The sequence below is a fragment of the Pieris brassicae genome, chromosome 5, assembly GCF_905147105.1.
Source record: "Pieris brassicae chromosome 5, ilPieBrab1.1, whole genome shotgun sequence".
NCBI lineage: Eukaryota > Metazoa > Arthropoda > Insecta > Lepidoptera > Pieridae > Pieris > Pieris brassicae.
This window is the reverse complement of record NC_059669.1, coordinates 13,635,045-13,659,986: the sequence shown is the minus strand read 5'-3', so window position 1 is coordinate 13,659,986 and position 24,942 is coordinate 13,635,045. Positions and strand designations below refer to the sequence as shown.

Sequence of the window (24,942 nt, the reverse complement as noted above, 5' to 3'; positions counted from 1 at the left end):
AAAATTTCCATGTAGGGTAAAAGGAATTATCTAAAGTAAGAAGTTTCTCGAAACGAGAAACCTATAAGAGCCATATTTAATAATTTATTTAAATTTCCTGGCTCAGGGGTAACTTAGGCTTGTTACCTTAACTACTTATTTTTTTAAGGAATTAGTGCTTAATTTTTTTTCTCGGTTTAAAAGGCACAGAGACAATTGAGAAAAATTCGTAGGTTCGAGCTGTACACCAATGGACTTTCTGTCTATGTTCACATCCAGTATTTGCTTGTACGGTGAAGGAAAACTACATGCCTTAGAGTCTTAGACCAAGAACGCTGACCTTCTCGTCTATTAAGAAAAATTATCACGCGACTGAATCAATTCAGTATGAGACGGACGAAGAAGAACTGGCTAAAGAAACGGAATGGGTGCGACAAAAAACCAGAAAGAAAAGGAAACTAAACACCTCCCCTTACCCCATGAAAGAAGTTACTTGTAATAAAGTAACCAAAGAAAAGCCTAAAAAAGAACCCCTTCCACCCCCGATTATTGTCGAAAATGTAATTGAATACCAATCATTCTACGATTCCTTACTTAAAAAAGAATTGAATAAAGACTCGTTCACAGTAAAAATGCTTAGAAATGGATCGGTGAAGATTAACACCAATAGTGAAGCTACCTACAGAGTGATCACAAAACATCTTAAAGAAGAAGATGCCTCGTGGTTCTCTTACGAAAACAAGCAGAGCAGGCCAATAAGAGTACTGGCAAAAAATCTCCATGCTTCTTGCAAGCCTGAAAGGATAGTTGAAGACCTTACTCGCCAAGGATTTAAAATTTTAGACGCAGCCGTCAAATATAGCTGGAAAACCAAAGAACCGCTTAACATGTTTATTCTGTCTTTCCACCATCAGGAAAACATAAAAAATATCTACGAAATAAAATCCATACTTGGCTGCAAAATTGATGTACAGCCACTGAAATCACCGAAATTGATTCCCCAATGCAAGAGGTGTCAGGCTTATGGGCATACACAGAAATACTGCTCCAAGGAGCCGAGGTGTGTGAAATGCACTGCAAAGCATCTCACAGTCGATTGTAACAAGCCACAAGACGCGAAACCGAAGTGTGTTCACTGTGGTGAGTCACATCCAGCTAATTACAGAGGCTGTGTAGTAGCAAAAGAATTACAGAAAATGAGAAATGTCTTAAAATCAAAATCAATGATAGAAACGGACCAATCGGTAAAACCAGCAAAATTAGTTTCCAAAACTGTTTCTTTTGCCCAGGTAACTAAAGGTCCTAAGACTCCATCCCCAACACAACAAAATGAGATAGCTAGCACAGGCATGGATGAAAAGATTAACACCATACTTTCATTATTGACATCCTTTGATGAAAGACTTAAAAAACTAGAAAGCGGCACCAAAATAGCTGCTCCCAAACGTCTTAAGCAATAATGGCTTTAAAAATAATGGCATGGAATGCTAATGGGCTTTTAAAACACCAAAGAGAACTTCAGATAATTCTTAAACATGAAAACATTGACATCTGCTTGGTATCGGAAACACATTTTACCAGGGAGTCATACATTAAATTTAAAGGATATAATGCCTACCATGCCCTTCACCCAAGTAATAAATCCAGTGGGGGAAGTACAGTTATAATAAAGGATAGCTTAAAACACCATGAGGTCTTTAAATATGAAAAAGAGCATATACAGGCTGTGGCTGTGAGCCTATCAATGAAGCGGTATCCATTAACAATATCATCTATTTACCAAGACATGCACTTAAGTACGACCAGTACAAAACCCTGCTAGAAAGTCTTGGAAATAGATTTGTGTTGGGAGGCGACTTCAATGCAAAACATACCTACTGGGGATCAAGATTAATATCGACCAAAGGAAAAGAACTGTTCAATGCTATGAAAAATTTGAGATGTGATGCAATTTCCACAGGAAGGCCCACATACTGGCCAACAGACAAGAATAAAATACCAGATCTTATAGATTTCTTCATATTTAGAGAAGTATCACCAAATGTTCTCCAAATAGAGGAAGCCTATGATATGAACTCAGATCACTCACCAATCTTACTCACAATTGGCGAAGACCCTATAAAGCGAAAACTGAATCCATCTCTCGTGAACACGCATACGGACTGGGACAACTTCAAAATTTATCTTGTCAATATGGTAGACCTTAGAGTACCTTTAAAGACTGAGGAACAATTAGATTTAGAAGTCAATAGATTTACAAAGAACATCCAACAAGCTGCTTGGAGTAATACTCCAAAATTTAAGAAAAAGGTACAAAACAACTACTTCCCAGAAGAGATTAAAAATTTGATAAAGACAAAACGAACTCAAAGAAAAAGGTGGCATTCCACAACTAAACTAAACAACTGAGGAGAGAGATTAAAATACATAAAGATACTTCAATAAAGAGATACCTAAACCAATTAACTTCTGATGGTTTCACCGATTACTCCATCTGGAAAGCGATAAGAAATATCAAAAAACCTACAACACATATTCCTCCCTTACGAGAGTCTAATGGGAATTGGGCTGCAAGTAACGTACAAAAAGTTAAGAGGTTTGCTGATCATCTAGAAAATATATTTCAAATCGATGAAGAAGATTTACTTAACTTCGAAGAAATAACGTCAGAAGAGCTGAACATCCGTCTAGTCACACCAAAAGAGGTTTTAAGTGAAATTAAATGTCTAACTAAAAAGAAGGCACCAGGTTTTGATCTAATTACGGGTGAAGTCCTTCAGCATCTCCCCCGTAAAGCCGTAGTTAAATTGACAACCTTAATTAATGCCTCATTTCGACTTCAATATGTTCCCAATATGTGGAAAGTTGCGGAAGTTATAATGATTCCCAAGCCAGGAAAACCTCCACACGAAGTCACGTCTTACAGGCCAATCTCACTGTTACCTGTTATAGCAAAGCTATTTGAGAAAATCTTTCTCAAACGTCTTAACCCTATTATTGTCAAACAGCAGCTCATACCAGATTACCAATTCGGTTTTAGAGAAAAACATTCTACCATAGAGCAAGTTCATAGAATCACAAATAATATTGAAAAAGCACTAGAAGAACAAAAAGTCTGCTCCACTGTCTTTCTGGATGTAGCTCAAGCATTTGATAAAGTGTGGCATCGAGGACTTGTTCATAAATTAAGGAAATTACTGTCTCGTCAATTTTCAAATATCCTTGAGTCATATTTAACACAAAGAATGTTTAGAGTACGACAAGATGATGATTATTCAGAACTAAAAGAAATAAAAGCTGGGGTGCCGCAAGGGAGTGTATTAGGTCCGGTCCTGTACCTCTTATACACATGCGATATTCCTGATCTAAAAGATAACGTTATCGCGACCTTTGCCGATGATACTGCTATCATGTCTACGGCGACTACTGAAAAGGAAGCGGTAGTAAAATTACAAAAAGCCATAAATATTGTTGGCTTGTGGACCAAAAAATTGCGGATAAAACTAAATCAGTCTAAATCAGTTCACATAAACTTTTCCAACAAAACATCAAATTACCTGCCAGTATATATTGATAACGTCAAAGTGCCGTTCCAAAATTCAGCTAAGTACCTAGGTATGACGCTAGACACCAAACTCCGATGGAAGGTCCATGTTAAAAAGAAACGCGAAGAGTTGGATCTCCGTTACTCTAAATTGTACTGGTTGCTCGGAAGGCATTCCACGTTATCAGTACAAAATAAATTATTGATCTACAAACAAGTCCTGACACCTGTATGGACTTATGATTGCCAGCTGTGGGGCTGTACCAGTAATAGTAATATCCAAGTAATCCAACGATTCCAAAACAAAGTGCTCAGGGGAATAGTCAATGCTCCCTGGTACATTCGCAATTACGACCTCCACCGGGACCTTAATGTAGAGGACGTCACCACATTAATAAAAAAGGCTGCTGGAGCACACGAACATAGGCTCCACCATCACGTGAATGTCGAGGCTATTCAACTCCTTGATACCACCGACCTAGTGAGAAGATTGAAAAGGATAAAACCATTTGAACTAGTGAATTAGTGTTAGTGTACTTTAATATTAAGTGCTAAACAGTGAATGAAAAAATGAAAACACAAGAACAGAGTGTCTTCCCTTTAATAGAGACTATAAGTAGCGTTATTGGACACTTACTTATTACAATCCTTTTTAGTAAATTAGGTTAGACTTAAATTACTTATTAGTCTTAAATTAGGCTAGATTGTAATGTTCCATGATGTCGTAGTAAAGACACATGTATATAAAAAAAAAGAAAAAAACGAGACTGATACAGAAAACTGAGGGCCAGACCTAAAAGGCGGCATTGGTTGACTCAGAAGGATCTCTTGGCACCCCTATAGCCGCCTCACTTATGCTTTAGAAACAGACGCTTACCTCTTTCAACGATGTTGAATCAACCCTAAGATTTATTATTTCCTAAAACAAATAAAAGAAGAAAAACGCACTTGGATTTATTGTATTTCTATTCAGTGTTTAAGCTCTTATATTATATGGACAGACTACAATCCACAAAGTGACCCAAGTTTCTACCATAGAGCTAGTTAGTACTAGTTTAGGCCTACATTAACAATCATTGTGTTAATACGCAATGCGAAAAGAAAATGATTAAAAGTCTGTTCGGACTATTTCTGAATTGATGAAAATTCTATTCTCCAATAGTAAGTAAATATTTTTAAGCTACTAGTAATATATTTATAATTTTTGTCTGACATTAATCTTATCGAACAACTTTATATGAACTCAATTCATATTTCTATTTAAAATTCGTCATAATATATGTATGACGTATAACAACATAGATAAAAGTTAATTAACTGTTTACAGATAACGACTGCAATACAAAACGAATTGTTCTGCGTATGTTTCATTTAATATTTAATTATCACATTCTAAATAATCAAAATCATCATATTCACACATTTGTTCAATGCGGTACAAGTTCCGGCTACTGGCCCTCCAGTGGCCCTAATCCCTATTAGTCCTCATCACTTGGAAGAATACAAGTGATAACCTTCGCCAGTATCGCGTGTTCGCTTCTGCGTAGATTTTCATGTGGTTTTCACCAACGAGGTCCGCTTGCGTAGGTCGGTTAACGAGTTACTTTATACTTTGTTACAATAATATACATAATTATACAAACAAAAAACAAAAAGTAAGTAGGTTACATAAGTTATTAGGCAACAGGCGGCAATAATAATAATTATAATATGTTTTACATAATTATTATATGTTTGTGATCCTAACGAGAGCTATACGCATAATAATTGTATAATTTATAAATATGATATAAAAAAACAACCGAATTATACAACAAAGGAGGTCGGGTCATAGGAGTCTAATGGGAAACAAAAACGTAAAAACACTAGTCTACTAAATATACACAAATGTATGTATTCGGTATTTATAAGCTTCAAGAATTCTAGATTACGATCCCCTCTTCTTTAAAAATGTTGCTTCTTTAACTCATTCTCTTAACAGTGTAACCATGTTTAAAATTTTACATATTTCAGGTATTATACATATTATTATTATTCAGGGTGTTACGTATGGTACATAATTTACATGTAAATTTAAAGTGTACTTGACGATAAGTAAAGTGTTTAATTAACAAACAAAAAACAATCAAAGACTAGGTACCTAATCTATTTATGTGAATCTACTTAAGAACAGTAAAAAAAAAAACACTTTGGGTTACCATTGTAACTGGGGCCACACAAAGTTCAATTATCTAAAACGAATAAATATAAATTTGATGAACAAAGAAAGAATTAAATTTTTAATATTAATTATCCTTTGGAATTGTCAGTAGTCAAATAAAGATGTTGACGTAAATTATTAGACGCGAAACAATGAAGGCGGTTGTCCGGTCTATATGATAATATTAAAACGAAAATCATTTATGTATGTTTTCTTTATATTTCGTTCTTCAACTGTTATAATATTGTACAGTGGTATTGTCGTTTAGAAATTCTGTAAAAATGAAATCACTTTCTTTTAAAAAAATTTTTTTAATTTTCGCATTAAAGTCTTCATTGTAATATAAACAAGCTTTTTTGATAGCTTGTTAGTTCATCAAGAGTCATGACTTTTGGATTGCACGAAAAATTTTAAATACAACAAACTAAGGAACATTTTCCTTATTTGCATTTTTAAATATATAGTAATCAGTCGACAATAATATATTAGCGTCGGGATGTGATAAGGTAAATTGTATGTAAAATATATGGAAACGTTACAGATATATTTTGTTTAAATAATAGATGTACTAGTCGATGCCCGCGTCTTTATGCTATTGGTATACTTGAACAACTTGAATTAATCATGTCGGTAACGTAAACGTTCGTTTCTTGTACGAATACGATTTATCTGCTTAATGCGGGTTTTAGCTGATTGCAATACAATTTATGAAGATAGAAGAAATATTTTAAGAAGCGAATACCTTGACTTTATTTAGTTTTTTCTGTAAGATATTAATTTGCCGTTTGTTTTATGTTTGATTTGCAGTTTTCTCTTTTTATCTACTAATCTACTTCACTTATGGTTTCTGGGTCAATTTGTTTATTAATGTAATCTGTTTTGGCTTTGTATATTGTCTTCGTGTTTTCTTCTATAATATGAATATGTGCAGTTGTAAATAACTCTTAACGTACATTAACCTACTTACCAGTTCTCAAATAATAGGGCGGACGAGATGAACTAGAAAGAAAGTTTCGGGAACTCTTTTTATTTGTCAAATTGCTCCATATTTTAGTTTTCGGTAAGGATGTCAATCTTTTCTGACTGTTTTATTATAATTTATATGATTTTTTATTTATAAGCTCTAAAATAATGTTTACGCATAAATTTTTTAATAATAACTAAATCTAAATGAAAACTTAAACCTCTTTAAGTGCATGATAAACAAAGGTAGGTTGTAAAATATATCAATATTTTCATCAATGTTAGTAATCAAGTTATAAGAGCGAGATAGCCTATACCCAGTGTATAGTGTGTCATTAAAAGTAGCAGATAAGGGAGCCGTATGTACGTATAGAAGACTTTTAGTTCTAGTAACTCAAGGATTACAAAAAAATTAAAATTTAGGAAGAATGCCAGTATGAGTACAAAAGTCACATATTTTATACAAAAAAACAAGGTCAATGAAGTGACGTCGGAGTATCTAACTTAAAATAGTCCGAACGAGCCTCTTGCGTTTACAATAGACCACGCAAGTGTAGACCATGCAAAGCTTTCTAAGGAAACGTTTTACCCTAAAGAGCTCACTTCCTGAGTTTACGTATTCTCTATATTTTTATTACAACTGTAAGTGTTTGCAGCGCTGGGCACATATACCGGTAGTAACGAAATGTTTCTATCCTGGTTGTTTGAGGATTGTAGTATACTATACCTGGAAGGTTTTAATGAAGAGAAGTCACGTATTTGAACTTCAACTGTGTATGTATGTATGTACGTAGGCTTTCTACAGGAACTTTCCCCTTTCCTATGTTTGCCATTTTTCGAGCACAAATCTCCTGATCAACACGGCAACCTTTATAAGTTGCTCGATGTTTAACAAAGCACAGAGTTCAAGTAGCTGGTGTGTTGTTATCCTTTTTTGGGAAATCCGTAGTTGTATGTCTATGTGCGCCTTTAACACCTATAAAGACGCAAACAGTTATTTTTAGTAAGACCATATTGATACCTTTGTTGACACCAATTTCAGTATATTTTCTTGGCTCTTCTATTTTGCCTCTGGTGTGGTAAATATTAGGTCCTTACATATGAAATTGGCGTTTTGTATTGGAGGAACAAAAAGTCGAATATTTTTAAATATAATATATTTAATTAATCAAAGTATGGACCATTGTTTTCTATGCACTTTTTCCATCTCATAGGTAGTTCATTGATCCCTTTACTAAAAAAAACAGTCGGTCCAGGAATCAATAAAATCTGTGAAGGCGATTTGGACTGCCCCATCAGAGTTAAATTTTTTTCCTTGCAAGAAGTTGTCCAAATTTCGAAAAAAATGGTAATCTGTTGGAGCAAGGTCCGGGGAGTACGGAGGATGTCTAAGACATTCCAATTGAAGCTCTTCTAATTTGGTAGCCGTCTGTTGTGCAGTGTGTGGTCTAGCGTTGTCGTGAAGTAGCAGTGGCGTGAAGCGATTGACCAGCCTAGGATGTTTAGGTGCTAGCTTTTCCATCATGGTTTGCAATTGCTGACAATGGACATCAGCCGTAATAGTCTGGCCAGATTTGAGAAAACTGCAATGAACAATACGGGCACTAGTCCACCAAACGCTTACAAGTAACTTTTTTGGGGTTAATTTTCGCTTGGGGCAGGATTTGGGTGGCTGGCCAGGATCCAACCATTGCGCTGTCCATTTTTCATCACAGGTAATGATTCGGTTTAAAATACCTTCATTATTGTGCCGGTTCAGTAATGTAACGCAGCAGTCGACGCGCATTTGCCGGTTTGCTTCAGTCAATTCGTGAGGTACCCGGCTTTCAAGATTTTTAATCTTCCCAATTTGCTTCAAGTGAATTAAAACAGTTTTATCACTAACACCGCAGCCTGCAGCTAACTCGGACGTGGTTTGCGATGGATCCGCTTCCACGATCGCCTTCAATACTTCATTATCAACTTGGGTCTCAGGCCGTCCACGGGGCTCGTTCTGCAGGTCGAAATTTCCAGAACGAAAACGTTGGAACCAAAAATGAACTTTTCTTTTGCAACATGACCGCCATACAAATCATTCACCCTTCGAGTTGTTTCCGCAGCACTAGCACTCGTACTCGTAAATAATGCGATACTTTAAGTTTTCCATTTTGTAAAATAAGTGACGCAAATAGAAAAAGCAGAAGAAAAAAACAAATGAATGACGGTCATCGAAGCACAAATACATGAGTAAATAGCTGTACAAATTTGAATTTGAAATTCCTAACCAAAGAGGAGGTAGTTGAGGTCAAAGTGACCAGTACGACAAAACGCCAACTTCATATGTAAGGACCTAATATATATATTTTTTTTAATTTAGGGTTATTGATACTGGGTTCTACGTTGATAAAGAATATATTCAAGGGACCAGTACCAGTTTTCTCAAGTTCTTCTATACGGGTGGTATAATGCAGGTTTTAATAACAATCATATAGCATTTGATCTGATCCTGTGTGAATGTCTGACCAAAAAGGCCATTGCTCCGGATAAGTTTTATCAAGTTTTTATTTATTGCAGTTGACGGGGCCGTAACTCTTAGCTTGTCTCTATTAATAACTTTGTATGAGTAGCTATTATGCGGTAATATCTTATTTATAAGATCTGTTAATTTAGATATATATTTTATCCCATATAAAAGTAATGGTAGTGGTTTGATAATTTTTTTGGCGTTAATGTACGAGTCGTCCGTTTCCTTCTCAGTTTGGATAGTTTACGTTGGATTAGCTTAGTACAGTACAGAAATTTTCATCTGTTTGAAGTACTAATTGTTGCTTCTAATTTTTGGTTAGATTGACTACGCAATGGACTGTTTGATAGTATTTTTTTTTTGCAAGAGCGGTCTGTTGAGACTCTTTGCCAGAAAGGGGAGGGAGACTTTGTTGGTATCATCATTAGTTGTTGGGTAACAGTCTTAAACAGTAGACATAGAAGATACATTTTTCGAGGCTGTAGCCTTAAAACTTCCTACCGAAGACGGTTTGGGCCACTAACTTGTGGTGACACTACACTACAATACTATTGATATAATAATCCAAGCAAAATAATAAAATGTCAGTATTTTTATCCTATCACTATTAATATTGTTACGAAGACGGGTCGACTACAATGTTTCTAGATTTTTCCACTAGTTAGAGAACTTTTCAGCAGGCTGAAATATGATTTCTGACCGTTTCAGGAGAGGCTCAATCACATATTAGTTAATTGTAATTTCTATAATGTTACCCTAGTTTTCAGGAAGCTGAAACATTTTTTCAGTCAGTTTCAGAACATGTGTAGTCGAGTGGTGCAGTTTTCAGGAGACCCGTTTTCAGGCGTTTTCAGGCCTAGTTATACCCCTTTGATGAAGGAATATTCTAGACAGAACTTTCTAGGTGTGAGACAAGGACGAAATGATACGAGAGAGAGAGAGAGAAGATCAGAACTTTCTCGAAACTAGACGAGCACTCTAGAACGCCGTACGACAAGGACGGAGCAACGTGCGAAAGAGACAAAGAGTGCGAACGTTCTAGAATTGTGCAATCGCTACTCAGTAGCAAGCCCGCCTAGAAAGTTCTCGAATATTGTTTAGAATTATTCCCAGGGATATATAAGCGAGCCGAAACGCGACTAGTCACTTAGTTTTGAATGCGATTACAAGAGCGAAACACCGAAGCGATAAAAGTGAATATAAGTGAATATAAGTGATAAAGTACTGTGTGAAGTGTGCATAAGTGAAGTAATAAGTGATTGTTTTTGTGTGCTATAAGTGCATTTCTGCTATTAATTTGTGCCCATAAATTCCTCATTTGATTTACCAATAAATAAACCCTTGAAGAAATCCACGGCATTTTCTATCCGATCCCCTAGCTCGTAACATTTTGGTGTCAGAAGTGGGATAGAAACATGCCAATTACTCCAAGGGAGAATCAAGAGGAGTCTGTGGCAGAGTCTTCAGCTGCGGAGGGAGTGCAGACAAGGGCGCAATCAGCACGCGACGCCGCCCGGCGACAAAGTTTCGATGCGAACCGCGGGATGGGTGAAAGTAACGATGGCAACATCCTCCTTGCTCTGCAGCAAATGATGGAAGCACAGGCACGCCGTCAAGAAGAACAGACACGACAAATGATGGAAGAACAGGCACGCCGTCAGGAAGAACAGGCACGCCGTCAGGAAGAACAGGCACGCCGTCAGGAAGAACAGACACGCCAAATGATTGAAGAACAGGCACGCCGTCAGGAAGAACAGACACGCCAAATGATTGAAGAACAGACACGCCGGCAAGAAGAACAGGCATGCCGACAGGAAGAACAGGCACGCCGTCAAGAAGAACAGGCACGCCGTCAAGAAGAACAGGCACGCCGTCAGGAAGAACAGACAAAACAAATGATGGAAGAACAGGCACGCCGTCAAGAAGAACAGGCACGCCGTCAAGACGAACATACACGCCAAATGATGGAAGAACAGGCTCAGACACGTCGCATGATAGAGGAGCAGGCACGACGTCAAGAGGAGCAGGCTCGCCGAATAGGAGAAAAACTTTGTGACCTGAAAATACAGGTAGATGAAAAGATCGAGAATTTGGAATCTAATATGGATTGTAAGCTATCCAAGCAGGATAAACGTATCCTTGGATTAGAAAATGAAATCCAATGCCTGAAGACCTCTGGTGTTGTCACGACTGTAGCACCACCTGGAAATGTGAAAGTGCCTCCCTTTGATGGTACATCTTCTTGGGGCGCGTACAAGCCGCAGTTTGAGACTGTAGCAGAGTCAAACGGGTGGACTGACGATCAAGCTGTTACCGCCCTTATTCTGGGATTGCGAGACGAAGCCCTCTCCATATTAGATACCAAGAAAGGTAAGGTGACGTTGAAGCAACTGCTAGATGCCCTGGAATCACGGTATGGAGACGCACATTTAGAACACGTTTACAGGGCTCAATTGAAGGATAGAATACAGCAGACAAATGAAAGTTTGCAAAAATGGGGACTAGAAATAGAGAAGCTGGTAAGGAAGGCCTACGCATCCTCACCAGATGTTGCAGATAAGATGTTGGTTCAAGCTTTTGTCGACGGTATTCGAGACCGTGAAATTCGAATAGCTGTGAACCTTGGTCACCATAAGGAACTTAAGGATGCTCTAGCCCATGCGTTGGAGGTGGAGGCAATTCGGAAAGACCCTCAACCTTACCGCATTAGGGCTATCACGGAAAAAGCTAATGGTCAACGAGGGCCAACCTGTTATATCTGTGGGGAAGTAGGGCACATGAGGTTTTCGTGCCCTAAGAAAGACTTCCGAGGTGATGTGAAGGTTAGACGTGGGAATACCTTAGTTATCGAAGGAGAAGTCAATGGCACTAAGTGTGATCTGACACTTGATACAGGAGCTTCACGTACAGTGATCAGATACCAGCTTTTGAAGACATTTTATAAAAGCCCTTCTAGAGGAATTGTACAGCTTGTTACGGCAACAGGTCAGCGCATAACCGACCGGGGAGAAGGTATCGCAACCTTCAAGATTGGTGGAAGTTTATACAGACACAAGGTTGTTCTTGCCGACATAGTAGATGACTGCATAATCGGATTAGACTTCATGAAGTATTATAAGTGTAAGATAGATCTGGAAAAGGGAATGTTCAAGTGTGGAGAGCAGGAAGTTTGTTTTAAAGGCAACTCTTCAAAAAGTAGTTATGACGCCTGTAGAGTAATCAATGTGGACGGACAGGCTAGTAATCAACAAGAGTGGAACGCAGTTCGAACAGTTCTGGATAACTATAAGGAAGCCCTGTCAATACTTCTATCAAACGCAGAGGGACAATTAAAGAAATTTTCTGACATGTTATCTATTCATGAAAGAGAGCTAAGGAGTTCAGATGATGTGTCTCAAGGACCGTGCGATAAAGTTAACGAAGAGGATGGAAGGGATAATGAACCAGTGAGGATACTAAGAACGGATACGATTAGTCCAGATTGGTGTGGTAAATTAATTCAGGAAGAGCAACATCAAGATTCTGACATTAAACCAATTCTGGACTGGATGAAATCTTCAGCTGTCAAGCCACAATGGTGTAAAGTTGCATCAACAAGTACCACTACTAAGAGTTACTGGGCTCAATGGGATAGTTTAGTTCTACATAATGGAGTGTTATGTCGCAAATTGAAAAATGCTCAAGGCGATCATTTGCAGTTTGTTGTGCCAAGATTCAAGGTTCGCGACATATTAGAAATGTGTCATAGTGACTTGTCTAGTGGACATTTAGGAGTAAAACGGACTCTTATGAAGGTTAAGGAAATGTTTTATTGGATACATTATCGTGAAGATGTAGAAGACTGGATCAAGAAATGTAGAGCTTGTGCAGCTGTTAAGGATCCGCAGACTCGATGGGAAAAGATAATGGCCACCTATAAAGGGAGTAATGATGCTCGGGACGAGCATGTCTAAGGAGGGGGTAGTGTTACGAAGACGGGTCGACTACAATGTTTCTAGATTTTTCCACTAGTTAGAGAACTTTTCAGCAGGCTGAAATATGATTTCTGACCGTTTCAGGAGAGGCTCAATCACATATTAGTTAATTGTAATTTCTATAATGTTACCCTAGTTTTCAGGAAGCTGAAACATTTTTTCAGTCAGTTTCAGAACATGTGTAGTCGAGTGGTGCAGTTTTCAGGAGACCCGTTTTCAGGCGTTTTCAGGCCTAGTTATACCCCTTTGATGAAGGAATATTCTAGACAGAACTTTCTAGGTGTGAGACAAGGACGAAATGATACGAGAGAGAGAGAGAGAAGATCAGAACTTTCTCGAAACTAGACGAGCACTCTAGAACGCCGTACGACAAGGACGGAGCAACGTGCGAAAGAGACAAAGAGTGCGAACGTTCTAGAATTGTGCAATCGCTACTCAGTAGCAAGCCCGCCTAGAAAGTTCTCGAATATTGTTTAGAATTATTCCCAGGGATATATAAGCGAGCCGAAACGCGACTAGTCACTTAGTTTTGAATGCGATTACAAGAGCGAAACACCGAAGCGATAAAAGTGAATATAAGTGAATATAAGTGATAAAGTACTGTGTGAAGTGTGCATAAGTGAAGTAATAAGTGATTGTTTTTGTGTGCTATAAGTGCATTTCTGCTATTAATTTGTGCCCATAAATTCCTCATTTGATTTACCAATAAATAAACCCTTGAAGAAATCCACGGCATTTTCTATCCGATCCCCTAGCTCGTAACAATATATTTAAATACTACATACTATGTCGTGTTTTTTCTTAACGATAAGGTTTTATTACCTAATATAAATAATGATACATAATATTAATCGAATATATAAGTTGGCGAACACTAGTGGGACATCATTCTAGCTATAGTTTATTTTGTCTCAAACTCGCTATTATAGTTGGTATTTAAACTTACAGTTTATTCTTTTGTATGTCTACCATAAGATTACCGTCAATCTGTATGTATGAAAAGTCTTAGAAAACGCCTGGGACTGGTTGGGCAAAACTAAGACTCTTCATGAAAATATTATAGACGTTTTATACTTTGTCAAAAACGTGGTAGATTTTAGACTAATGATTATCATACAAAATTTCAGAACTGTCAAAATGGTACTCCTTCTCTACGTGCTGTTCCTTACTCAAGCCGTTCTAGGGAATACTAACTTGGACAGCTGTGACGAAGATTGTACTTGCATTTCAGGGATTTTGAAGTCCAAAAAATCTTGTGAAAGTGTTCCCGAGGCGTTTAGAAATTTAAACATAACTCCGAACTACGTAGAAGTCGCACCGAAGGATATTCTAGAGGTATTATCAATTTATTATAATGTATTTTTCGTATTATCAGAAAGAAAGAAATAATAAAAAAAACTTTATCATACAGAATAAAAAGGAGAATTTGATAAAAAGAAAGTGCCACCACTTTGCATTCCATGTGTCGTAGGCAACCAGTCTTTTCCTGTTAACATGTTAACGATGCTTGACAATATGTATAAATCTTACAATACTTGTAATCAAACTCTTCCGAAACGGTTTGACTGATTTTTAAGAATTCCTTGCGTAATTATGATAATAAGTGTATATTTTTATATTCCGTAGTGATAGATGAAAATTTTATAAAAAAAATTGTTTATTCATAAAACATTATACATTTATTTTTATAATTAATAAATACAATACTATCGGTTGCACGAAGCGAGATTATATCCGTAAAACTTTTGTGTAGCACAAAAATAATTCAATAGAAACACGTTTTCATCCTTATATATTATTTATGTACTGTCTAACTTAAATATATAAATATGTTTTAGGTGGACTATAGCACGGCAAAAGTTAATTTAGGAAATTTCATACCTCCTCTTAGACTTGTTGACGCTAAAACTATAAGTTACAATAAAGGGAAAAAACGTGGATATTACACATTGCTATCTATCGGTGAGCACATTTCTTTAAATATTAGGCAAACGGGCAGGAGGCTCATCTGATGTTAAGTGATAGACAATCACACTGCCAGGTCACGAGTGCGTTGTTCCACATAGTGGTGGTGCGCGGCAAATCTGCCTTTAAAAACGCACAGTTGTGGAACGACGGACGTCAAGGTGATACGGATGGTATTTTTATTCTGCCTTGACGTCCGATAATGAATCTCAGGCGCAGGCATTAGACCGAATAACTCCTCTGAACACTTTCTAAGATAAGTCCGGTAGAAGTGACCTTACATCTCAACGCAACGCCAAGGTGTCAAGCCGCACGGAAAGTGGCTGGTCATATTTTACAATTACTTTGTAAATTTGAACAAGAACAAGATTGAAAGCAATAAAAGGCCTATTAATGATTTTTTACTTAGTCACGTTTGTCATTTTGAACTAGGATTGTCTTTTGTTAACATAGCTTTTACACATTGAAAGAAAACACTTTTTAACCGGATTAAAGCTATGTATTATTATAAACTTATAATTATTTTACAAAATTAAAAAAAAATTCGACGACTCGCGTGCTTTACAGCGTGCGTGGTCACGGTGACTGAATAGAAAAGGTGTTGAATGTCAAAAAGTATCACAGCTGTAGAGGAAGTTGTATTATCTTTATTTATTTCTCCGGAGTTGTTATCGACTAAAAGATGACGGGTTTTTGCAGAAATGACTCACGGAGTCCTGTATTTTTACGGATTGATATTATTAACCCCTTATAAGTTTATAATAATACATAGCTTCCATCCGGTAAAAAAGTGTTTTCTTTCAATGTTGAATTAGGTTAAAAATATTTTAATAGTATGTATGTATGATTCATGTCTAACATTAGATGTTCCTTTCCGATTGTAACATCGCTTATAGATTTTTTTTCACAGTTCGATAAACTATGGAGTTGAACTATTGTTTAGTTCCATTATAAAGCAGATGTATAAAATCAAAATTAGTTTTCAAGTCAATGATTTATTTATTTACTTTTTAGACTTTGATGGCGAGTCAAATGGAAAAATTATCACCCTTTTGATGAATATAAGGAATGTGGAGAACATCGTACCAACATCTGGAGATGTGATAGTCTTGTTTACACCGCCCTTACCTGCTTTAGGAAGCGGAGTCCATCGTCATGGAAAGTTGTTGTACGAGCAAAAAGGACATATTGATGCATACCAACTAGATCTTTTAAAGTAAGTAATACTGAATACTTATTTTGTAATTTGGTTAAAAAAGCAATGAAATAATTTGTCCTTATTAAATATATAACCACTATACCTAGTTCAGCCAGAAGGTCTGTTGTAAATGAAAATAGGTTGTTTTTTTAAATGAATAGTATAATATTATTAAAATTTAAACCCACATATGTATTAAAGTCTCAGCACAAAAAATGTTTTCAATGGCCACCTTTGGCTTTTATACAGGCCTTTCTATGTTTGGCCACGAATCAATGGATTTACCCACTGTTTCCAAGGGAAATTTCTCTACTGCTTGCTCCAAATATTTTCTAAAAGACTCAATGTCACCGTGTCGTATAGAGCTGTCCTCAAATAATATACGTGTTCCAAATTCAAAACAATTGAAAAGTTGAATAAAGTTTTTATTTAACAGTATTTATGACCAGTATTTATAATAACCACTTGGAATCGGAATAACGGAAGCAAAGAGTCATTTCGATAATATTTTAACATGCTCTGTGATATATTTGTCTTAAGTATCTTAAACATTTTCTTGACATAAATTAACAGAACACGTTTTTATATTATGTTTCTTATATGTAAGACTTCCTCTTATCATTACACAATTTAAAAATATTAATCTAAATAGCATAATAAAACATTTCTAAAACTACCTCCCACTAATAAAACAATAATCTCTATAACAAATTATAAATATTAACAAATGTGTAATACAAAAAAACTTGGCGATTAAAAAGAGTGGCTGAGAGTTTATTGCCAGTTCTTCTCTTCCGTTCTACGCCCTTGATTTGAGAACTGGCAGTAAATGTAAAATTAGAAGCATTTCATGTATATTTCTTTTTTTGACGTTCATAAGTGTACATTGTGCTACCTATATGAATGAATGATTTTTGACTTGACTTGACATCTCTGAGACCGGGCGGAGCCACCGGACAGCAAGGGCGCCAATGTACTTTCTGTCTATGTGTGCATTTGTGAAGAAACCGGCTTGCCTTAGACCCAAAAAGTTATGATCACCTACTTGCCTATTACATTATCAATGATCATGAAACATACAGTTAATTTGGGGCCCAGAACTAAAAAGGTTGTTGCACACCTGATTGATTTTTAATAACAAATTGTATATAGCACAGATTATATGTTTCTTTGGTCATTTTAATGTCAATATACAAGTGTGTGGATTAGCCTTATGTGACATTCTGTCCTTTCCAATGTTTTCCTTCACCGACCGAGCTAATTGCGTTTACAAAGAAAAATTCAGCTGTGATTCGACCGACCTATTAGTCGTACGCTTAGCAGTACCTTTTGCAGTAATTGTATATTTTTTCAGACTATCGAGATATCCAGTAATACCAAACCTTACACAATTCACGAAGACCTATCACCTTGGAAACCCCGTCGCTGGTAACGTGTATATAACGGAGTTGAGACACTGTGACGGGTCTGATGAATGTTCAAACAAGGACGGCAGTGTAAAACAATGTGAAAGATTATGTAAAATTCTGTCAAACTGCGATAGTGATCAAATAGATAAAACGCAATGTGGTGCACATGATAACTAATTTAAAAATTAAATTTTGTTTTTGTGTCTATTAAAATAAATAAATATTGGTTACTTTGTTATTTTACTAATAATAAATCTGCTTCTTCGAAAACGATTTTAAGGACACAAATCCTTTTGAACTACATTGATTCCCGTAAATTATTTGAGCTGGAACTTTATCCCTCTAACTCAAGCTCTTGGCACCCATGTCTGTCCTGTAGGATGCATTAATTTATACCAATTAAAGATGCCTTTTTTTACTTGTTTAAAAATGACAAATGATAATATACTTATAGGTATACTTTTCGGCGGGTGGAGTCCGCTGTGAGAGTTTCAGATTGACATTCAGTAACTCACTCTGAGTTACTGAATCGCAAGGAGTTTTTAAATATTACATAAATTGCAATTCTCGCTTAATAGTTTTATAAAAAAATAAGATGTCATTGAGTTATTAATTGGCTGCTTGTTGTATTGTTACAGCCCAGTCATCACCTAATACTTGGTGATGACTGGGCTGTATCAGTTAACAGGATATTAAATCTGTCGTCCCTTACTTATTCCTAAGATCTAAAATCAGCTAAATTTTCCAAATTCCTTCTGTAAAAACCAACATAGGACTTCTCTTTTGAATTCTTCGCGATTTTAACGGATTAAACAGTACCTATCCTGAGCTGGATATATTCGGTAGTGGGATAATCAGTTTTAAAGCAAGCATTCTTGCCTATGTCGAACTTAATCTGCTGTATTACTAGTAGTAATTGTAGTAATCCTAGTATTTTTATTTTATCTTGTATAAATTGTATTTTTTCTTTTATAACATATGTTATGTTTACCTAAATTTTCATACATTTTAGATAAAAGAGTTTGTAAAATACCGTAGATTTAGTATTATGTATGATATGGTAAACTTTGGAAAAAAGCTGTGGTAAAGACTATGGTAAAAAATTGTTAAATTTGGAGGAGGCCTTCACTCCGTCGGAGGTTGAGTACTAGTGAAAACATAAATAACAGTACTCGAATAAAGGCTATTTTTATTTTATTTGTGTATTATGGTAAACCTTATCTTACATTCATAAGAATTATATTTGAGCTCAGCCAAAAAAAGGTTAAAAATATATTCTACATTTGTCCGTTTTACCTTCAACTAATGTGTACCTCTTCTAATTAGTTTAAATAATTAAAACACATACATTATGATGTGTACACAGGTGTGTATTCCGAAATTTTACCACAAAACCGGTAAACCTAGCTAACACTGCGAGTCTTACTAGAATCATTTTTAATTAGAATAAGGTATTATTATATATTCGCTAATTGTGTGTTTAATAAAGTAGTCTCTCAGTCGGTAGCTCGCGTCGTGGTCAGCAAGGAAACATCTAGGAGCGGACTATCTGTCTCCACCGGTTTCTGTCCGCCGCCTCTCCTATACCATATATAGTTTTGAGTAGTATAGGTAAGACACCTATCACGACCAAGATAGTCACCATCAACCGCAACCAAATAGTCGAAATACTTGATTCCAGTATTTTCAATGAATACCTAAAAGTAAATGGTGAGAAGCTGGGAAGGATAATACAAGACAAAAATAAATAGAAAGCTCCAAATCACTAAACGAAGAATTGGCAAAATTGCTGTTTAACTGGCATAATTTTTTCCTAGTATATTTAGTCGATCGAAAGTATGCATTAGTCTCGTAAATTGTACAAGTATTAGTTTAATAAAGTTAGTTTTAGGAATAGAAAAAGACAAATTGTCGACATTTGCTTTCAAGGGCAATATACCAAGATAATCCTGAAAATGTTTAGAAAATGAAAAACGGCTTGATGTAGAAAGTTGTTTTTTTTATTGTTTTTCAAAGTAATCTTCGTTCCTCTCTACACATCGTCGCATTCGATGGAACCACTCAGAGACATAATTGAGATTGCTATGTCCACGCTTAAACTCGTTAAACCCATTGTAAATAGCGGCACGAGATGGGACTTTCTTTAGAAATCGTAATCGCAGCCTATCAATATAGCTTTGTGGTTGAGTAAGCCCACAACGCAAGTCATAAAAAATCATTGACAAAAATGTTCTCGCGTTAGGTTCATTATCACTTGTAACAAGAGTTTTAGATTTGCCGCCAATACAAATGTCAAATTAATGCAATATACTATTTTAAATTACCAATGTTTCTAACTGGACTGTTCTAAACCTTTGTTAGTGTTACCTACGTATTAGATTCGTCACGATTTTTAGTGAAAACAGCAAAACATTTATACACACATGCGTCACTAAACCAATAATTGAGTAACTTAATTTAAATATTAACAAAGTCAATATTTTACTTACCTTATTTGCATTCAATCAGAAGGTTTACTATAAAAAGCTTGTGCGTTATTCATAACACTTGCGACTTGAAAAACAGCACAATGCCTTTATTCGTTCTGATTTTGGGGATCGTCGGAGCGCAGGCGCAATGTTACAATGATTGCTCCTGTATCCCTGGAAGGCTTGAAACTCCAAAATCGCAGTTTTCAGTACCAGACGCGTTTCATAACTTTAATATTACACCCAATTATCTACCGGTGCCACCGCAGGAATTTATGGAGGTGATATTATCATAATTTTTAAGATTCCTAACACAAGGCTATTTAAGACGGTTTAAAACCCTCCAGATTATGGGATATTATTGTAAACAAATATCTTAGAAGTAAAATATATAGGAAGAAATGATTTTGTTGCCTTGTCATCTGCAATAGATCGCGGTAATAGCTATATTTTATAATAAGTCGGAATCTAATGCTTTATATTCTTAAACTAATTTTTGAGGAAAAAACTTATGAAGAAGTCCACAGTTCATTCTAGGTTCTTGTTACAAATATGAAGGTTCAATATACAGGAATCCATCTATAAAATTAAGTCGAAACCCTCCCAAAATTGGAATTTGTAGGTCATGTTTGTATTTTACTTTTTCAGGCGCCTTTCTCTTCAGTAGACGTAAATTTGGGGGCTTTTATTTCTCCTCTTAGAACCATAGATCTCGATACGTTTTCCTTCGAAAATGGTAACGTGGACAAACTATACACATTGATCCTGATCGGTAAGTACATTTTTGTATTTATTTTTTTAGAATTGTTTTAAGAATCTGTCTCTCCAACCTCCCTGCCGAATTCGCTCCAGCGATCTCTACAATATTGTATAATTCATTTCAATTAAGGTCATAAAAATAATACGTTTAAACCACATGATTTCATCATAAACGTCTATTTCTTTCAACTCTGTTTACAGTAATGTCAAAAATAATATGTATATCCATCTTTGTCACAAACAAATGCTTATATATAGTACTTAAAATTACATACATAACTAAGTTATTTAATTAATAATTATAATACGACAAACTTATTCGTAATACTATTATCATATTTTAAAATACACATCCTATATTTGTTCGCTTCCAGACATTGATAGTCCAACAAATCTGCCACGCCATTACAGAGGCTTTGTAAACCTATTAGCGATGAACCTTCCAAGCACACTGGACTTCTGTTCTGGCCATATTATCGTTCCCTTCACTCCAGTGTCTCCTGAAATAGGTACCGGCTTACATCGCATTATTGAGCTTGTGTACGAACAAGAACGCCCAATAAACATTGAAGATATAAATCTTTATAGGTAAGTTTACTCAAGGCTTAATATCCCTTTAGTATACTGTATATATGCGTACAATAGAAGGGGTATCATATATTATATTATATAGAATAACGAAGGATGTCTAAAGCTGTAGCGCTGAGGTGCCGGTTAAACAGTCGTGTTGTTGGCTTTAGTGCCTGGAATAAGTCGTCCCACATATTCCATATATCCATACCTGTATATTATACGTATATGTTTCTTTGAGAAAGTTTTTACTTTCTTAAAGACAGGATTAATATTCAATATACGATGATGGAGTCAACGTGTCTAAGGGCACATATACTAAATTCGATTATCTATGTCGATTTGTTCTATGGTATACTTTTTACGAACGTATAACTGATGCCCTGGCTTTAGCAACAGAAAATAAGCCACCGAAAATGTACAAAGTAATTAACTACTTTATGTATTGACAGGTTGGCTAGGAGCCGTATTATCACGCGCATAGGTGATTTCGCAGAGACCTATCGCCTTGGAAACCCACTCGCTGGTAACTTCTTCACAACGCAACTTAGTTACTGCAACAACTAAGAATGTATTAAACACGCAATAATATCAACATGTAAATTGATGATTTATCTATTTTCTAATAAATTCAATTCAAAATATAACGTTTTTATTACCATTTTTTTTTATAACCCTCTACTCCCCTGCCATATTGTCCAGGGACTTTTTATACCACATTTTTTCCAAAAATAAAAACAATATACATTTAATTAATTCTACTAGTTCGCGAATGGCAGGCGTCGCGAAATACGCCCCGGCTGCATCGGTAATATTTTTATTTACAATATTCATGGGCGAGCCGGGGCGCAATTCCTCGCGAGACCCGCTCTTTCGGTTTTGTTTGCCTCCTTTAAATATTTAAGAATTTCTTCGCAGAACCGTTCCAGGCACGGTCTGTGCTTTATTAACATGTCCTGTAGGCCGCCACGGTCTACAGTCATCTGCATTTGTTGCTCCAGGTCGTGCCTGGACGATGCGAATATAGGGCAGTGTAAAAGCACATGTTCTACTGTTTGCTCTTCATAACTGCAGGCACATGTTGGGCTTGTCCTAATTTTAAACCTATGCAGGTAATATGCAAAGGCTCCGTGCCCTGTAAGAATTTGCGCCATCTGGGGAGTGAAACGCTGTTCTTACATTGCCGATAAATAGTTTTGTTGTTCCAGCTGTTTCACCCCCCAGGTAGCGCTCCTTCCATACCTCTAGAGTCCTCTGCCTTATCTGATGTTTTATATATGACAGGGGGCATGCGGCGTATTCTGGTTTTGATCTGAGTTTTTCCGCCGCTTCTTTTGCTAATGTGTCCGCCCTCTCGTTCCCTGGCGTACCAACGTGCGCCTTTACCCAGAAGAGGCTTACATGAGTTCCTCTTTTGCGGCACTCTTCCAGGCTCCGGCGGATCTCGGCTACCTGGGGATCGAGAGATCATCCACTCACAATAGCATCTATTGCTGACCTAGAGTCACTGTATATTTTAGCGTCACGCTTATTTTTATTTATGTGGCTAGTCGCGTATCGTAGTGCCGTCAATTCGGCTTGAAATACTGTGCAGTGGGGCGCCATCTTCATCTTCTTGCTATTTAGTTCCATACCATCTTTCCATTCCGTCCAAGCGGCGCCCACTCCTATACTTGTTTTGCTGCCGTCCGTATAGATTTGTGTGCCGCCGTGTCTTTCGATTTCTTTCAGATTTGTGAGCATCTTGTAATACAGTTTCATTTGTTTCGCCGGGTGTGGAAGATCTACGAATTGCACTCTCTTTTCTAATTTTTCGCCCTCCTTCAGTATTTCCGCGCTGACCCCCCTTTTTATCTCGTATAAGGCAGCGGCTTCCTGAATACGGAGGTCTAGAGGAAGTATCCCGGCCAGTAGGGTTGCTACGTGTAACGAAGTCGTCCTGTAAGTTTTTGCAATTTTTTGGGCAAAGCCCCTTTGCAGATGACTTAGTTTTTTCCGCACACAGATTTAATTTGTCGCGGGTGCCCACACCGCGGCCGCATACATTACGATTGGTTCAATAACGGCAGTGTACGCGGTCGCGATAACTTACTGGTTTAGTCCCCATTCGATCTTCGCGGCTTTAGTCAGCTGCTTATATATCTGAATGGCTTTCCGGCATACCCTCTCCACATGTCTGTTGAATGTGAGTCTAGCATCCAGATCAACTCCGAGAATTCGGATGTGGTTATCCATCTGTATCGGTACATTATTCATATTTAGTCGTGGGGGCTTTTGTTCTACTCTTTCTCTGGATTCCTTGATGTATTTTTTGCATTAATTTTGAATAATATGGCATTGTGATCCGATGAAATCATTCCTATGTCTATGTCTGTCTTCCTTCCTGTCCCAATCTTCGATATTTCCTAATAGGTCGCTCGTGCATACTGTTACATCTAAGTGGCTGGCTATTCTGGTTACTCTCCTTATAACCTCAAATGTTGGTTGCTGCCCATCATTCAGTATGTCCAGGCCAAGCTCAGTTACCAGACTTCCGAAGGCTTGTCCTCTATCGTCTATTTTCGGGCTTCCCCACCACGGACTTTTGGAGTTTGCATTTTATTACCCTATTTGAAATCTATGAGTTAAATGATTTGGCGTAAAAAATGCTATTATAATATAAACATAAATCAATGATACTACAACCTTTTTATGACTAGGCCTTAGATTTCTGTATCTGTTTCAAGATCATTTTTAATCTAATAGGCAAGTAGGTGAACAGCCTTCTGTGCCTGACGCACGCCGTCGGTTTTGGGTCTAAGGCAAGCCGACTTCCTGACGATGTTTCGATGTTGACGATGTTATGTTTCCTGTCGAACCTATGACCTCAGGATTGAGAATCGCATGCTGACGCCACGAGGAACAATACTCACCTACTCACTCACTCACACACTCACTTATGCACTCAAGCGTGTTGATAACAGTTAAAAATCAATAACAAACATAAATAAAATAAAAGATGTAACTAAATTATATATATATATATATATATATATACAAATTATATATATATATATATATATAATTAAATATTTTAAGGAATGTGTAATTAAGTTTGTTATGAAAGAGCTGGAAACCCTGACACAGGTATTTTTTACTTAAAAGGGTTCCCAAAACTTACACATTGTAATGCATATGTACTTAAAATGAATAAACACATAATTTATTTTTTTATTTATTTAACTATAAACTCCCAGTAGTAAATGATGAACTCCCAAAGAAGCTGGAGACAGAAAAGATTTTAAAAAATCTTGGTGAAGGCTTTTATCTGTCTATATAAGTATAAATATATTTAGAATTTTATTTTCATTAGTTAGTCTGTCTGTTATATTTTTATGGTTAATTCCATAAAAATATATATTATAAAAATG

The 24,942-nt window shown here is 36.5% G+C and overlaps 2 protein-coding genes across 5 annotated transcripts; both read left to right on the top strand.

Moving 5' to 3' along the window:
- Positions 1-14,004: 14,004 nt before the first annotated feature.
- Positions 14,005-17,965, top strand: LOC123709786 (protein D1-like). 4 transcript variants are annotated; one of them, XM_045661332.1, is made up of 5 exons: positions 14,005-14,095; positions 14,291-14,498; positions 15,002-15,125; positions 16,143-16,344; positions 17,681-17,965. In XM_045661332.1, exons 2-5 carry the CDS (start codon positions 14,301-14,303, stop codon positions 17,910-17,912), a joined length of 756 nt encoding a protein of 251 aa, XP_045517288.1. In that variant the 5' UTR covers positions 14,005-14,095; positions 14,291-14,300; the 3' UTR covers positions 17,913-17,965. The 4 variants fall into 4 exon arrangements, with proteins under 4 accessions (XP_045517288.1, XP_045517289.1, XP_045517286.1 ...); XM_045661333.1 differs by having other exon boundaries at positions 14,022-14,091; XM_045661330.1 differs by having other exon boundaries at positions 14,044-14,122.
- A 2,338-nt stretch (positions 17,966-20,303) lies between these two features.
- On the top strand, positions 20,304-22,142 carry LOC123710149 (protein D1-like). The gene is made up of 4 exons (XM_045661880.1): positions 20,304-20,484; positions 20,852-20,975; positions 21,337-21,550; positions 21,985-22,142. The coding sequence occupies exons 1-4, from the start codon at positions 20,305-20,307 to the stop codon at positions 22,097-22,099; spliced, it is 633 nt and encodes a 210-aa protein (XP_045517836.1). The 5' UTR covers position 20,304; the 3' UTR covers positions 22,100-22,142.
- The last annotated feature ends 2,800 nt before the right edge of the window (positions 22,143-24,942 follow it).

Excerpts from the sequence above, each read along its gene's own strand:
- LOC123709786 (XM_045661332.1), top strand. The coding sequence starts at position 14,301 with ATGGTACTCCTTCTCTACGTGCTGTTCCTTACTCAAGCCGTTCTAGGG. Across the intron at positions 14,499-15,001 it reads CACCGAAGGATATTCTAGAG|GTGGACTATAGCACGGCAAA; the intron begins GTATTATCAATT and ends AATATGTTTTAG. Across the intron at positions 16,345-17,680 it reads TACCAACTAGATCTTTTAAA|ACTATCGAGATATCCAGTAA; the intron begins GTAAGTAATACT and ends ATATTTTTTCAG.
- LOC123710149 (XM_045661880.1), top strand. The coding sequence starts at position 20,305 with ATGCCTTTATTCGTTCTGATTTTGGGGATCGTCGGAGCGCAGGCGCAA. Across the intron at positions 20,976-21,336 it reads ATACACATTGATCCTGATCG|ACATTGATAGTCCAACAAAT; the intron begins GTAAGTACATTT and ends GTTCGCTTCCAG. Across the intron at positions 21,551-21,984 it reads GAAGATATAAATCTTTATAG|GTTGGCTAGGAGCCGTATTA; the intron begins GTAAGTTTACTC and ends ATGTATTGACAG.